The 17,165-nt window shown below is 37.7% G+C and overlaps 2 protein-coding genes across 6 annotated transcripts in view; both read left to right on the plus strand.

The window, feature by feature from the left end:
- The window catches only part of LOC112567946 (deleted in malignant brain tumors 1 protein-like), a 67,734-nt gene that overhangs the window by 19,761 nt on the left and 30,808 nt on the right, over nt 1-17,165 (plus strand). The window lies entirely within an intron of this gene.
- LOC112567945 (cubilin-like) overlaps nt 1-17,165 on the plus strand; it is a 34,372-nt gene that overhangs the window by 15,232 nt on the left and 1,975 nt on the right. For all 5 annotated transcript variants that reach the window (XM_025244868.1, XM_025244871.1, XM_025244869.1 and 2 more), the window contains 13 exons: nt 434-610; nt 2,079-2,166; nt 2,382-2,479; nt 2,803-2,979; nt 4,043-4,127; nt 4,855-4,964; nt 5,529-5,687; nt 7,568-7,655; nt 9,116-9,225; nt 9,571-9,726; nt 10,020-10,104; nt 13,040-13,158; nt 16,114-16,272. In XM_025244868.1, the coding sequence (XP_025100653.1) occupies nt 434-610; nt 2,079-2,166; nt 2,382-2,479; nt 2,803-2,979; nt 4,043-4,127; nt 4,855-4,964; nt 5,529-5,687; nt 7,568-7,655; nt 9,116-9,225; nt 9,571-9,726; nt 10,020-10,104; nt 13,040-13,158; nt 16,114-16,272 (1,611 nt within the window). The remainder of the gene's footprint in view (nt 1-433; nt 611-2,078; nt 2,167-2,381; nt 2,480-2,802; nt 2,980-4,042; nt 4,128-4,854; nt 4,965-5,528; nt 5,688-7,567; nt 7,656-9,115; nt 9,226-9,570; nt 9,727-10,019; nt 10,105-13,039; nt 13,159-16,113; nt 16,273-17,165) is intronic.

The raw sequence follows: 17,165 nt of genomic DNA on the forward strand, positions 1-17,165 counted from the left end.
TCTGAACTTTCTTTTGATACAAAAGTTGTTTTTCTAGCCTTAAAATTGAGTGAGTTATAAACGTTTGAAGTGTGAAAGTACGATGGCGGCCATTTTGAGAAAAGCGGGTTCAAAGATTAGCGTCAAGATGGCCGACAGGGTCTATTTACTCCTAAACCTTTTGCAGACAAATCTTTTGATCGGTCAATATTTGAATCGTTCTTTAAAGAACTTGAACATATAGACTCCGCGCTTTCTGTTAAGGTATAACACGATGGGGTTATGGCTGAGAATTAGTATCGAAACAGCGTTTGAATTTCGTCTGAAAACAGACTCATTTTGTCGTGGAGGGTCACATTTTATCATGACACTTTTCTTTAGAAAATGATTTGTTTACATATGTCAGTGGAGGAGTACTTTAGTTCTTGATAAGTTTAAACACGTTCTGACACAGGCTCCCAGATATCCAGTTCATCCCTCATAATCAGGACCAGTTCCATGCCCTCACAGTCAGTTTTCAACAGCAGTGGGCAGTACATGTACATCCGGTTTTATAGCAACGACTCCGTGACGTCCTCAGGCTTCAGGCTGACATACGAGGCCGTTGACCAGCAGTCTGTGCCAACGTCTGGTCAGTGTTTAATTACCATAACGCTATATGACAGAAACATATGTTGGGTTTCTATATGAATATTAAACTGCAGTATAACGTTATATACAATAGTAACATACAGTGAAACATTATAGACATGACTAATGCCAGTATAATGTTTCAGTGGATACCTTTGCCATTTTCTGTTGGCGATTCTCTATTCATCTTCAAGAACATAGATTAGTGTGATAATGCTACCGAGATATTGAAAGAAATTGTACACAGAAGACATATCCCACATGTATTATTTGTTGCTAGAGAGTGTACCTAACTTACCACACCGGCCAGTGCCTCCTAGCTGTTTCCTTAGACTAGTTATTGCCAATAGAGCTGTCAATATCTCTTATCAGGTTAAAGGTGAATCTCGAGTAGAACACTCATATAGTATGGTCTCTGACTGGTTTAAGTCTACACCTGGATGCAGTACTACAACTGTTGTCTCTGTGATAGAGAATACCTAGTCGGATATATAGGACAAGTTTCTCGGTAATTTTACATGCAGACATTGTTAGAGGCACAACGTTGATTATTATCATCTTTAGTGTGATGTTTACTTGTTTATTTACTAAACTATGAAAAATAGTAAGGCCTTCACTTATGTGTCTGTGACATGACAACAGCAGTGGGTTTAAAATCTTTCATCATTAAAGATGTCGATTGAGAAAACAATATTCTCTTTAATGTATCAATAATGGAAATAAACCTAAAAATTGATTTTATCTATTGATGACTGGTAAAGCATGTTCACCATCCTGTATACGTCTCTTATCTGTGTGTGGCAATCACTAGAGTTTACTTTCTTTTCATTCATTACTGTCAAGAGCTCTAGTTGGCTATATCAAAATTCTCTAAAATAGTGTCAACCCTCTATCTATCCCTTTGTGTAGAGCCAAAAAAGAGACTGACTTTTAGAGATTTCGTTTTACCTCGGAGTGACAGTTTGCAAAGGTAACCACGCATATTCAGGTAGCAATAGATTTCTACAATAGATTTCGTGTAATTGTAGCTTTGTATCTTATCTTTTGTGTTCAGTTTCATCGACCACATCATCAGACGTCACATCGGTTGAGTCACTAGACATCGCAACACATTACTCATATGCGTGTACAGAACACACATACACACACACTGGCAAACGCATGCTTTCTCTTTCTCTCTCTTTCTTTAGTTTTTAATTAATTTATTAAATAATGAGACCTCAGATAAGTCAAATGGCAGTGAATGCCACTCTCTTTACTTCAATCACTTAATATTATAAACATAAGCAATGTTTATGTTAGCTTTAAGTACCTGATAAAAAGTAAATGTTTCCTTTTGAATAACTAATAAAACATTTATTGGTAATAATTTAATCTTTTAATTTTTTAAAATTTAAATTGTGAACATCTTAGTCTAATAAATCTTTATCTTAGTGATTATCAACTGAAAAATTTACTTTTCTGTGCAGTATGCTCTGTCAATGCTACGACTGTCACTGCTGTACCCGGGCAAGTTGGTTACCTGACATCTCCCAACTACCCGTCTCCCTATTACAAGTTAGTAGATGTCTTAAGTCACATTAAAGCATTACTGCCGGGGTAGGCATCAATTAAACTATCTTTAAACTAAACGCAGACCACTTTTACATGAACACTAGCACATGTGGTGTGTCATAATATTTTTTCTAATTGAGGATGGTCTGTGAATAATCAATGCCTTGTATCGTTATAATTAGACCTAGATATCAGATGGTTTAACGTTTTTTTTACAGCAAAGCTGACTGTCGGTGGCTGATAGACGCTGGCAGTGGTTATGTTGTGAAGGTCTTCAACCTCAGTCTGGAGGCGGGTTTCTTGGAGTTATATGACGGTAAGACGACAGGAGGTTTATTTGGTAGGAGTTAATATATTGAAAGAAAGATCATGTTTTCATAAATCATTAGTTGAATAACGTCAATACGATTGTTTATATTTCGTGGACATGTGTATTACTCCTTCTTTAAGGATCTCTTAAGGTCTTTGCTATAGTTTTATTGTAGGTTGTGAAGGGATGTGTATCGTTATCTTAAAAATATTTTTGTCTTAATATTATTACATTAATATTATTATTACATTTTAGTATTTGATTTGTTTACAAATATCAGTGGAGGTGTACTGTAGCTCCTGTTAACTCAAAAACACATTCTGCAACAGGCACCCAGCTATCCAATACCTTTGTTATAATCAAGTTGGGTTCCATGACCGCACAGTCAGTCTTCTACAGCAGTGGCCAGTACATGTACATCAGGTTTTATAGCAACAGCAACCTCACCTACCCAGGCTTCAGGCTGTCATACGATGCCGTTGACCAGCAGTCTGTGGCCACGTCTGGTCAGTGTGCTTTTCTGTTTTAGACTAGTAAGTGTGGTCAATATATTTTTTTTGCAGAGTGCCTCCATGCCTTTATTGTTGTTAAAAACACACACAGAGTTTCCCAGATCAAGTGAATCGTATGAACGCTGCAGCAGTATTTACTAGTTCGTGATTTGTTTTAGGGTTGTATTTACCTACTGCTCGGAATAACTTTTTAAAATAAAGTTACATTTTTCTTTCTGTAAATTAATTCCTTTACAGTTTATTTAAGAAAAGGTTGTACAGGTTGTACACAAAGTCTCTTACGCCTTTAATGATTTTTTAAAGGAATAAATCAGTCTGTACAAATTATGACAAAATGCGGAATAGATTTTGAAGGTGTTTTTCTTTAGTTAATACGCGTTATATGGGCACCGTTAGTTCTACAAAGCACAAGACAAACTCGGGTGACGAATGTTGCATCCTCAGACATTCATTCAAAGATGTTTAGTTTAACTTTCTTCCTCTTGGTTAATCGTTTCGCTCAAGTGTGTGATAGAGTTGCATTTTATAATCGTACAATCGCAAGTTGTTGTGTAGACCTCGTACACTGTTGAACGCGGTACCTGCAACTGTCTGGCAGCAGTACAAATGGATTTTGGAGAAGAACAAAGGATTGTCGCGCATGATCACCCTTTTCTTCTGATATTCTTTGTCCTTCATTTCTTTCTTTATTCAGTGCTGTTTCTCTCTCCATACATTTCTTGTGCCATGCACTAATTGTAGTTTTGCGTATCCGAGTTCTTTTCAATAACGACGAAACACTTTGTGCCTTTTCAAAGGTTTATTTAACAGTCTCTCTTTCATTAACAGGGTACATTAACTACACACATGCTATGTGATTACAGACCTTGACTAGGTACATAAAACAAATCTTATTAACATATCTCATCAATTTCCTTTAAGTAATTGTTTACAATCGTAAAGAGACATTTTGTAGAGCCTGTATAATAGGTTTTGTTTGTGTTTTAGTTTTGCCTTAAATCTCACTTGCAGTTATGAATCAGTTATGAGTGTTTCACCCTATTACTCACTTGTGCAGCTTGCTCTGTCAACACTACAGCTCTCTCCGCTGTAGTCGGGGAAGTCAGTTACCTGGAATCTCCTGACTACCCAAACTATCCAAAGTAAGTAATTTTATTGAGAACATTTGTGCAAAGATTACTACTTAGTAACCATTGTCTAAGCTTATAGGTATGAACTCCGCTCAGCAAGTGTAACTGAAGTCACGTGCATCACAATATGTCTCATAGATTAAATAAACTTGAGCAGATACATCTCGACGGTACACTACCAATTTCTACATAGTGGTCTTTACTTGTAAAAAGCGTTGTACTCAGTAAGTTTTTGAGCACACAGGGCTCACCTGTTTTCCTATTGCTAGGTTTCACAATTAATTAGTACACACATTATCTCTTTGATGTTGCTTCTTCTGAAAGTGAAAACATTTTACAGAAAGAAGCTCTCTCTTTCTTTCGACAGTATGCATACCAAATTAAAAAAATTCTTAGTTTAGAAGTGTATTTTTTGTATTATTTCACCAGACCTTAACTGACTTTCCTATGTATATGTCAGATGATTTATACTGTTATCTCTTTGTCGGATTTCTGACACTAAACTAGCTACATCCCCTATTATTCAGAAAACATTCACGACTACGCTATTTTTTTTTTTTTTTGCTACCATATGTACAGCTACCTAACGTGTAAGAGGCATGTCGTGTTTGCTTTGAACACTCTGATAAACGTATCTCTGCTGCTGCATTATTCTGTCTCTCTTGGTGCATTATTGTCAAATGCCTTGCATATGTCTAATGATCCTCTCTACAACCAGTCAGCTCTCTTTGATGCACAGTAACACCAGCTGTCAGTGGCTGATCAGCGCTCCCACTGGTTACATCGTTAGAGTGACTCTTCTTGTTGTTTCCCTTGATGAATGCTGTGACTACTTAAACTTTGTGGATGGTAAGAGGTTTAGTTTATCAGATAATGCATTTTTGGTTTATGTTGTATTCGTTTGTTTCTTTTTGTCTGCTTTTCTTTGTTTTGTTTGTCCATAGGATCGAGATATGGTGATATATAGAAATAAATTTATTATTATTATTATTTCCGGAATAAATGCATTCCTTGTTAAGGCTAACACGGCGGCCCCTAGGAGGTTATGTATTAAACTTGGACCAATATGGTTACAAATGTGAGCAGGTGCCAGATGTCATTGAAAGGAAGCGATTCTTTCCAACTTGCAATAAGGTAGACCTGGCATTTTCCCACTGCTAATTTTATCGATACTTTATAATATAAAAAAATATCGATGGCAGGTGCATATCTGAAAGCATCATATTTTCTAATGTCGACGGTAGCATGTTATGGTAATGGCCGCCATTTTTCAACTAGTCTCAAAGTATTTTCTCCATCTCGCCATCCCACAATTTACTGATTATCCATGGCTTACTATACTAAAGCACTCAAAAATAGAAGAAACAGGTGTTGGTAACTGAGTACTAAATGTAAAACACTTCTTTGTCACAGGTATGTCAGATCTAGCCCCCAGTCTGGGCAGGTTTTACGCCTTACCTTCACAGCGACTCCTCAACAGTTCTGGACAGTACATGTACATCAACTTTTCCACCAATGGTATTCGAAGGCGCGGTGGTTTTAATCTTTACTATGAAGCAGTACTCTTATCTGGTTAGTACATTTCTTTTCTCCTCTGCAAGAGTCCTGGAGTTGGGAGGAATCTCTGATGCTTTATGGTTTAGGAGTAGTACATTTTGGTATATGCATTTTAACAATTGGCATGAAAAATAGCCCAGGGTGATTAATTGATTAAGATGTAGAGCGATGCTATTCCACAGCAAATAACTGATTTACAAAAATTTATTCCAGGAACACGAACATTAAATTTTAGAGAAGTTTGAGTGTTATTAAAGTAAAGTATTAGTGTTTTTCTACTTGTTTTTAGATTGGTGATCGACTGAGGTTAAGCAATATTTTGTAGAGTCGGTGGATCACCTTATTTCTGTATTGGGATAAAGTACGATTTATCAATGCAAATGTTTAACAAATAGTTTAGCAAAGGCCGGTGCTGAGAGCATTAGAATGTTATCAATGCTGTCAGGATCTCTGGTGTTTGTTTCCTTGAGCTGGGCAAGTGCTTGGTGTACTTTCAATACACTTATTGGAGGAATGGAAAGATCGGTATTAATCTGTGTTGAGTTGCAAAATACTTTTAGTTTGTCTTGCTTGCTTACTTGTGATTTGTTCTTTGAGACTACTGAAAATCCTGCAAAATATGCGTTTGATGTGTGGGGGGTACTGTAACTGTGGGACTGGTTCGTCTTTACTTGTTTGTTAATTGATTGAATGCTTTCCAGATCCCCTTAGTGTTTATCTTGCATTACATGAGTTTGCTACCTTTTTTATCTTGCTTCGTTTTGTAGCGGTAACAATGGGGTTTTTTTTCTTGAAGACTGCTTCTTGAACCACTTTTTTAAGGGCGTCTTTTTCATTTAATGCAGTCTATAGTTCCGAATCGACCTAAAGGGGCTTAATGCAGTGTTAAACACGTTTGGACGCAGCGGTACATATTTATTGTTTACTATTAGAAGTTCGTTGTGCCAGTTAGTGATTACGTCCTCTTGGTCTGCAAAAGCGTATATTTTATTTAGGTAAGTTTGTACAGATCAACAAGAAAGTTCAATTTTATAAAAAGGAGCTGTAACTTTTGTGTACTTCTGGAGTGTGCAGGGCTTCAGACAGAGCTAAGATGTGGAAGTGGGTTCCGAAACTGAGTGTGGGTGTTCCTACCTTGGGTATTTTATTTAGGCTACCATTTATGTTTAAGTGACATAAATTATGGTATGGCCAACTTTTGTCCAGACTTGAGAGTTTCGTCGGAGAACGGTGCCGGCTTTGAGAAAGGGAGATAAAGTAGTCTGTGGGGAGGAGAGTGGGGTCATGTGGATATTGCGGCCGGGAGGATGGGGCGCACAGAAACGTTAAAACTGCACACTATTTTTGCTACCGTGTATTTTCTAAGCTAAGAGGCACTCGGAAAGTACGAGCAAATATACGCACGAATATTCATGCCAGGTCTGAACCTGTGATGGTAACCTGCATTCAGAATGGTCCACATTCCTTACATCCTTTGCGTTGCTGCTGTGATTCTGATTTTTAAGAGGGATAACTATACATCACATTTTCTATACATCTAAACATCACACTCAAGACGGTACATACAGTTGTGTTGCTAATGGAGCATATCATTTACCCTAAATGTCGACTTGTCTGGGTTGATGGACAATATTTAAGGGCGGGCATTTGTCTTTAATCTCCGTCGATCCTCGACTGTGTCTAATCCTTTTTCCAATCATTTTTTAAAAATATTTTGTCACATTTATATTACATCATTCTTATTAAAATTATTTATTGTTATTGTAATCTGTATTTTATTTATATCGCAAGTTTTATCACGCTGTTCGTGTCTCTGCCGATAATATAACTAACTAATTTTTACAAGCTACACCCTTGTGTCACCACCGTCATCTAATGTTGTATTTTTCCCACAGAGTGTCCAGTTGACGTCAAGAATGTCTCTGTCATACCCGGAGAGATCCGTTACCTGACTTCGCCCAACTATCCGTTAAACTATCATAAGTGAGTGGATAAAGAAGGTACAGTTCGTTTACATATTACTCGTTGTACAGTGGTTTTTCTCATCCCTGGCAGCACGCTTCCACGCTTTCGCGGACATCGTGACAGTTAATGGCTTCCAATAATACAATAATAAATAAATAAATAAATTTAACACTTATATACTGGAAAAGTTGGAGATGTTAATCAGTAAATACAACAGGTTATGATTTGTACATGATTACGATCGCTATTCTGTCACAAGTGTCACCATTTTCATCTCTCGATTTCTTCAGAGAGTTTTCATGAAGTACTTTAGAATATTCTTTGTATTCTGCGTTGGGTAACTAGAGAAAGACTCGAGACTGAAGGTGAGAATGTGACCCTGGGACATTTGCTGCAATGTTAAGCAGTTTTGGAATGTCCAGGTTAATGTCCTCCGATTGGTTACGTTTGTCTTCATGTCAGCGTCTCTGAATGATATAAGAGTTCTATGGATGTTGTGAAGGGCCAAATCACCTAACTAGGAAGTCTGCGTTTCTTCGTTCTGGCGTTAGATTGCAATTTTCTTTTTAAATTAGGTTTTCGTAAACTGTAGTTTTATTTTGAATTTAGAAGCTAGATTAGAAACCGTTTCTATTAAAAAACATGCTATAGAATATCCGTCCGCTCAACAAACTGCGTCAAACTACTCCAGTCTGAACTTGTGAATGAAGTCTGCTTTGGTAAGAGGGTACATTTCTTTCATCATTTCTTTATTTGCTGTTACAATGACATCTGTAATGCTGCTTCCTATAGTACAGCTGTTGCATTTTGAGATTTAAATCGCATTTTAATATTGCCCTGCTCTGTCTGTTACCGAAATATTAAAGTTTGTGACTGACACCCTGGATTTTATTTGCAGATTGTAGTACCTGTAGTTGCCTTTAAAAGTCGAGTAGAACTTTTCGAAATGTAAATATAGATATAAAACCGTATACCTCTCCTGAACAGTAGTGTTGCAGGAGTTGGGGAAGAAGTTAGTGTAGATTGGAGACGTTGGATAGTACTTCTCTGACCGTTGAAGATCTCCTCTAGGATCGGGTTGTTCTGTTTCCTGGATACATAGACGGCAAAACAGTGAAAATTGAAATCTTGTTTTTTATTATTATAAATGTTTTCGTCACCACTACAAGAACTACATAATCTTGTCAATCTTGTCAGGTAGGGATTCCCTGGTCTGTGGATTTTAATAAATTATAGGCCCTCCAGTCTGCCTTCTTTCAAACTCAGTGTAAGTGTAGAGAAGTATTCCACTCTGTTATATTGATAACTCACAAATGACCATTTTATACATACAAGGACGACAAAAGTCAAATAAAATTACCCGGACTTTTTATTGGATTTTTTTTTACGATGAATGAATAAGTTCTGGACTATATCTATTTTAGCTTTATTACTGCTATGTTCGACATATGTAGATTAATGAAGAATTTTATCAACAGTAACGCCGACTGTCGGTGGCTGCTGTCCGCTCCCAGTGGGTATGTTGTCAGGGTGACTATCTGGACCGTCAATGTTGATCTCTATAATGACTACCTCCAGATTCTAGAAGGTAAAAGTTTACAATTCACATTACTAAATACTTGCTGATGTGTGTGTGTGTCATGGTGGTTGCATCATAATAAGTCTTAGATGTCTTTAAACTCTAAAAATGAATTATTCAAAATAACCATTTTATTATTTTTGTCATTAGCTCATTAAAGTAACGGTGTTTATTGTTGACAGTCTTTATATCTACCAATAATACCCTCGGGCTAGACTTTGTGGAGACGTTTTTAAACTGTGTGAGAGAGAGAGGGGAGAGAATTAGGCTACAAAAAATTAAAAACGAAACGATTTAGATCTTCCCAATCGTTTTTTCTGTAGGAATTTTTTAACATAAATACTTCTGTAACAGGTATGTTGGATTCTTCTAGTATCGATACGTTCAGGTCCACGCCTTCGCAGAAAGTCTACAGCAGCTGTGGACAGTACATGTTAATCAGGTTTTACACCAACTTTTTGGATGTCAGCTTGGGTTTCAATCTGACCTACGAGACTGTTCTCGCCCGATGTGAGTATTCCTTCATTAGTTCAGCAACTTTTCAGACAACGTTAGATACTTCTTTTTATCGTTACCGACACCGCTTCTTTGAATTTACTATCATTATGTGTGTTGAGATTGTTATGCATGCAAGCGATCATAATGTAACCTTATTTCTTATCCAAACTGATTTCTTAAAAGGTTATATATATATATTATAAAAAGAGTTATCCAATAGCTAATTTTTTAGTTTCGTTTTAATGTCCGCTCGTTTAAACAAAACATGCGGTGATGAATCAAAGATCTATCACTTACCTGTGCAGCGTGCTTTGCCGACCCTACGGAACTCACTGCTGAAGTTCGCGGTGTCAAAAGGCTGTCTTCTTATAGCCTGTACTACAATTGCCAGTACGTCATTTATTAAAACCATTTTCTATTCAAAGATTACTACTCAGTAACCCTTCTCTCAGTTTACAGTAAATAGCGAGAAAGTACAGACAGCATGACAGTCATTTACTTCATCTCAGCAGATGCATCGCAGAGGTACATTATTCTTTCTATAATTGTTTTTTTTTCTCTAACTGGCACATCTTTACCGCTCTAACACGTTGTATTCAGTTGATTTTGGGGAATACAGGGCTAACTACTTTCTAACAGAAAACTATGCAGTTAAATAGTACACAAGGAATAAACACTTCCCTTGTAGTTCCTTGATATTAATGATGTGTAAGATGACTGGAAAAATATAGATGACCTGTGACTTTTTTGCAGGGCTTAAGTCATGCATGAAAAGTACAAACCGTTCTTTGAAGTTCATTCATTAGTTTTGCTTTTGTCATGCACCATTCCTAAATCAAACAGGTCACTTTGATAAAATATAAAAGATAAACATTATTGAATATTAAAAATTTATTACTGAAAAGTATCATTCTTTATTGTAACTATGACCATTGTAGAAGTTTTAGCAAAAGTCTACTTCATTTTCTTCTCACTTTGTTGTGATTTTTTATATTTTGAAAGTAAAACAGATTTCTCTAGATATTCAATAGCATGCATACCAAACATCAAATTCGGTTAATACTATTCAGATGGTTCGCGGAGAAAGGTCAAGGCCTTTTCTCGTTGACTGTAGCAACGCCTGACGTCATGTCCATGCTACGTCACGCGTCGTCTGCTTGATGCTGAGCCTGCTGCTTGTTGTAGCAAAGGGGGTTCACTGTTCATCGCCCCTCCCAACCCTGTCCGCAGTTTTGGCGCCAAAAGCGTGGGTGTTGTGGGCGCTGGCCATTGGTTGCAGCCCCTGGGAGACAATGTAGTGACCATATAATATGTCTTTGACCATCAGACATTGAGGCTTTATACATGCATATCCTCACACACACTACTTATCTTACATGTTCCAACTCTATTGCAACAAACCAACTCATTAACTAATCTCTGTTCTACTTATTGGTTCTTTATTGAGAAGTTCTTCTAGTCGTATCTTATTAGCTTCGGCTACAAATTTTGCTAAGCATATCAGTAACTCTTCGTTAGAAAGGGATAGGTAAACTTCAATTGTTTGAATAATATGTGATTGGAAGAGTTGGGTATTCATCCGAAGGATGTCATAATACGGGCACCTAAACAGGAAATGCTCTTCATTTTCTATGGTAGTTGTTTTTCCACAAGCTGGGCAACCTAAATGTAATTCCATAGAAGCTTCAAACAATCTTTTATTAGCATTAAGACCTAAGGTTCTTGTTCTAAGTCTAGCTAGGGCACTCCTGTTCCACCTATTGTTGATAATCGATAAATATTTTTCTGTCTGTAAATTATCTTTAAATGATAAGAACCATTCATATTTTGTATCTTTCTCCATGTTTGCGTGTCTGTTTTGCTTTAAGGAACATATTATACGGTTTTTAAATTCTGAACATTTCTTCATCCCTGGTTGACCCATACTATCCCAAACCCATTTTCTGATAGCACTTTCTGTTACGACTGCGACGGTTAGATTGATGACAAATGAGGAAGAGAATAGGTTAGTTGAAGATTCTATTCCCCCAATCTCCGTTTGTCGGTAACTTGGCTCGTAAAAAGAATCTAGAATCTGCGATGTCAACTTTCCGGTAGCAAAGTCACTCCAGTCACCGTGTGAACAGGAAAAAAAAACTTTATTTAATACTTCATACAGCAGTTCACACTGTATTATTCACTACGGGTTGTCAATGTTTCGACCCCTCAAACGCTGAAACAACATAACAGGCTAACAGCCACACAGGCTAACTTCGTACTTCCAACTCACGAAGAGTACTAAATTCCCGAACATTCGACCACACAGGCCTACTACTGCTTCGTACTTCCAACTCACGAAGAATACTAAATTCTCCAATATTCGTGGGTCTCTTTAATGTTGACAGCATCTGCTACTGGAATAGATGGAAGATTGTTTCCATTGTGCAAAAGCAGAGTTTCAAAGAGTCATTTAGTTCTTCCTGCGTGGGGGTTGATAACGCAACACAGGGAAAATTTGAACCACTGTATGCTGACTGACCAGGATAACAGGTCAGCTCACCCTCGTTCTCATCAGCAAAATCAAGAGAATATTCTTCTAGACGTTCTGGAATAGGAATTCCCTTACCATGTGCATCTTGCCTCAATGCAGATGTAATGTTGGGGCAGACTATTCTCGACATGCTTTGCTTAGTTATCCTGCCGGAAAGTGGAGGAAATTAACCAGAAGTAACAGGTCATTTGTGTCATGGGGACTGTAAATAATGTTGGTCTTTTGCCATTCAACCACTGTGAAATTTGTGTTGCACATTAGCACAGCAAATGTGTGGGGCCCAAGGCTTGTCCTGGTCGCCAATCTTGCATCCGAAATACAAAAAAATAGATATGTCCTCTTCACATAAGATGTGATATTTTTCTTCTGATTGAAAAATTTCTCCTTCCCACAAACATAGCATTAGTGTTCTGTATTGTAACTTCATGGATAAAATAATAACCTTTTTATGTAACAGTAGCTTAAAGTTTCTCACTGGGGTGGATATTATACACTGCTGACGTCAGCTTTCTTCAGCACCCACCTTACATCAGGAAATAAGGAAATAAAGTCTGGATGACATGTGCATGACAGTATTATGCAATGTGCTGCAATGTGACGTCATTCTAGGCTTATTTAAGATGTTGTTACAGTGCAACCAGTTATATGTACACGGTGAAACATAGAAAATGAACTACATCAAAAGTCTTCAAAACGAGAGCCAATAACACTTTTTCATGTTTTATATTTGTGTTCAGCACACCAACCTACTACAGATTAGTACCATCAGTCAGTAATAATTTCAGTGTTGATCAGTGTTTACAGTAATGTCAGCTGTCAGTGGCTGATCACCGCTCCCACTAGTTGCATCGTGATGGTGACATTCTCAGACGTTGTCATTAGGGAATGTTGTGGCTACGTGAACCTTGTGGACGGTAGGAAGCTTAGTTTATCGATTGTCAATTTATTATCAAATTATTGTTTGTTTTTTCTGTTATCTTGACTATACCTTTTGTCAGAAATATTTTACATTTAGTATTTTGATCAAAACTTGAGAAAATTATAGTTTGAAAAAAATCGACGATTACCTGAAGGATGAATTTTAGTACACATCTTGTTTTATTCAACGACGACGACGACAATGATGATAATGACGACGACGACGACGACGACGATGATGATTACCATGACGATGATGATGATGCTACCCCAAGAATCAACGCGCAGTTAAAGACCTACGCGATTGGTGATAAATGCCACACTCAAAAGTCTCTTTTTTCGTAACTTATTCCTGTCACATATATTAAACCGCAAACAGAAATACAAATCTCAAGAAATTGTGTAAAAAGGATTTTATTGTCTCTTGAAGTCTCTATTTAGGTCCGAAACAGTGTGTGACGTCAGTATCGGTGGCTTCATGGCTGACCAGACCAGAAGCTTGTTATTAGAAGACATATAAAAACATTAGCAAATTATAGTCACTACAGAAAAATGCAACAGTTTTTATTAATCTCCTAATTACTTGCAAATAAAATGGATTAAAAAGTAAAGGAATCTTGAGATATTTTTTCGGGACGTACAACTGGTCTTTGTATTTTAAGCAGAAAATGTAACTCGATTTATTTACAGATACAATAAAAGAATTTTAACAAAATACCAAAACATTGGTAAGATTGCTCGTGACAGCTTAGATTATAAACGCCTAGTCGAATTCTTATTATTAAATGTTTAAAACTAATATGTTACCGATATTAATTCATTTGATTTTACTACCAAAAAAAACCAAAAAAACAAAAAAACAAAACCTAAATTCACACCACGTAAATGGTTTCAAAATGTACTTTAAACCGGTGTTGCACATATAGTTTTCTATATTGTAAGTTAATAGATTTTAAAAGCTCAGTAAAAAAATTATTTGCGGGCATTCACCGCCGTGTGAGGAATGCCTTTGCGGGCAGAAATTTTCTGTATCGACGGAAAGAGTTGAATGAATTGTAAATTTTTTTTTAAATCACCACATTAGATTTACTCATGTTTATAACATGATCCAAGGGTTACGCTGTGTTGATTAAAATATTCAATCAATTTGTAGACCAGCTACAGTATAAGAAAATTAGGAAATATCGTTAAAAAAATAGAAGAATAAAAAACACTTGCATTAGCTCTGGATGAGCTCTGAATGCCATGTGGAACCTTTGTGCGAATCGTTTTTGATAACTCATTAATAAATAGTGAGAATAAACTGGACTCCATTCTCGTTGTGTTCAATACACGTAGTAATTCTCTGATTCAAAATAGAACCATAAAACCTTACTTATGTCTAAAAGTGATATTTGTTTGTAATTAGCTGGATTCTTTGTATATACTTTTTGATGTAACAACTGCCTCTAACCACGAATGAGGCAAATTACAACTATCAAAAAGAACTCTTAAAAAATGACAATAACAAATGTTGCAATTTTATGCAAAAAAGTAAAAATTCTCTTATCAGTTTATCAGGTTAGTAAATGTATTTAACGACAAAAGTCCTGCGAGATGCAGAGCGACAAGAGCGATGAAAAATGTAGACTATAAAAGCTTAGAGAGGTGAGTATCATATTATAACTAGGAATAGGGCTACAGTGTTGGTGCCACACATCGGCGCCTTCCACGAGTTGAACGGACGCGCTGGTAAACGGACTGTCACAAGGTGGAATGGGTAACTGTGGGGATGAGTTAGCGGTTCGGATGGCGTTGCGACTGCGACACAGTAGTCGGCCTTTGGCGGTACTGGACTGTGGGGTGGACTAAAGACCAAGCAGGCTCACCATCGCTGATCTCATCTGGAATCAGTAGTCCTGTGAACCGCGGACCGCTAACGTCACGACGGACATAACGCAGGGTCAGGTGGGAATGCGGGGCGGTAGTTGTCGCTACAGGAGATCTCTCAGAGATGGGAAGAGCAGCGGTCAGAATACTTGTTATTGCCACCAACTGGACACGGGTAGTTAATAGGAAGCCAGACGGGATGGCGCCACAGTCGCAAACCGCGTTACTAGTGAGGAGGGGGTGAGAAGGGGTGCATTGTGTTCGGGAATAAGTCAAAGTGACCACCTGTTCGTCATGTGTCAGTTACGTAGTGATTAAATGTAGCTAGGTAGCAGAATGATTGGAAGTGAGTGTGTAGTATGTTTGACCAATCACAAGAGGGGATGGTCCTCGCAGATGAGGATTTAACATTGTTATCGGTAAACAGTCGTGGTCTTCTTACTGGGCTCTTGAGGAGGAAAGTTGTAACAGAGACTTGTTCAAGGCTGTCCAGATTCTCAGCTAGTACCTGGGAGTCTGTCTTTGAATCGTGACTGCTCCGGCACAACTGACTCAATAGGTGCGCATGATCTTGTAAACTGATTTGTAAAACTCTCGATCATTAATAATTTCTTTACTAAATTGTCTTATGCTGGTTATTGGGGAAGCGCGCTTGAGGCTCACAATCAAGTAAAATATGATTAGCAATTTAGTGTAAGTGTACGCGTACGGTAAATGTCGGCGTGAGTTGGTAGAGGTGTCGAGAGTGTCATGTGTCATCAGCACGAGGCAGCGGCAATCGCAACCTCTGACCATCTTCGCTTGCTCATTCCCCTGAATTTACGACAGTGAGCAGGCACTAGACAGACACATTCACACTACTTACTTCATCGATGCATAATAACATGAGTGTTAAGGTCCGCATATAATTGGAAACCCTAATTTTACTTAAATTGATTTACATGAGGGTCGCATTTAATGTAATAGGCAGACGGAAAATTGTTCTATCCTGACATTATTCATGGATTTTACCAATCAATCTAAACTTTAAAGTTTAAAAGCAGCAGATGTGGAGTATTTGATGTAAAACATTTCTTTTACAGGTATGTCGGATTCAGACCCTAGTCTGGGCAGGTTTAACGCCACACCATCACAGCGATTCTACAACAGCTCTGGACAGCACATGTACGTTAACTTTTCCAACAACGGAATTAGAGTGTCTGGTGACTTTACTCTTTACTATGAAGCAGTGCGCTTACCTGGTAAGTGGGTTAAGTTCACCTCTTTGTGTTATTTTCTTATGAGAAGATTGGTAATATTTTTCTAATTGCTTGTTTGCTTTTTTTAGGGCAGAATTCTGTATGCACTAAAAGTATCGTTCTTTTTTAATATTACTAGAAATATATAATACAAGTAATGTTTTTGTTAAATGAAACAGTAATGATTATAGGAGATATAATTATGTTTGTCCATGCGTACCTGCATTTATTCATTTGAGTCTGTGTTCAAATGTCTGTACCTGTCAGAACCTTCCGGTCTGACAAGGGTACTGCTTGAAAATACCAGAAAAAACAAAAACAAAAACGAAGTACAAATTCTGGTCTTTTACGCCCGGCATAACACACAAATATATTTAAAAATTGCAAACAAATTACAACTGCAAATTCTTAGTCACTGTGGAATAGTAGCACATACACATTGTCACAAATATTAATCCCCACATTGGGCACAATCTTAAAAGCTTGATAATTATATGTGGATAATGAGTCAAGGCATAGGGCCCTCGTAGACCACAAGCTTTCACTAGCTTGCACGACCTTTTGGAGAACAATCTGGGCTAGAAGTATGCGACTGCACCTGGGGTCGCTCTCCTGTCTCTCTTATGTCGTCCCAGGAGTCGGCTGTCTACACATCTTACAACGCGGCACCTGTCCGTGAGGCCAGCCAGTGGTTCAACGGGCGGTCCAGTGGTGTAACGGTTAACATCTGTCACCAATACAATGAAGGTTGACTGTCTAGGGTTCAGCTCTCACCTCGGACATGCTGTTCTTTCTCTGCAAGTGGCATTTGTTTACAGAGCTAACTGCCTTGCCGTGATATAGCCTTAGTTGCTGGTTTGGTGTTAAATACCGATTCCTTCCCTCCCGTGGCTCCC

The sequence above is a fragment of the Pomacea canaliculata genome, linkage group LG7 (assembly GCF_003073045.1).
Source record: "Pomacea canaliculata isolate SZHN2017 linkage group LG7, ASM307304v1, whole genome shotgun sequence".
NCBI lineage: Eukaryota > Metazoa > Mollusca > Gastropoda > Architaenioglossa > Ampullariidae > Pomacea > Pomacea canaliculata.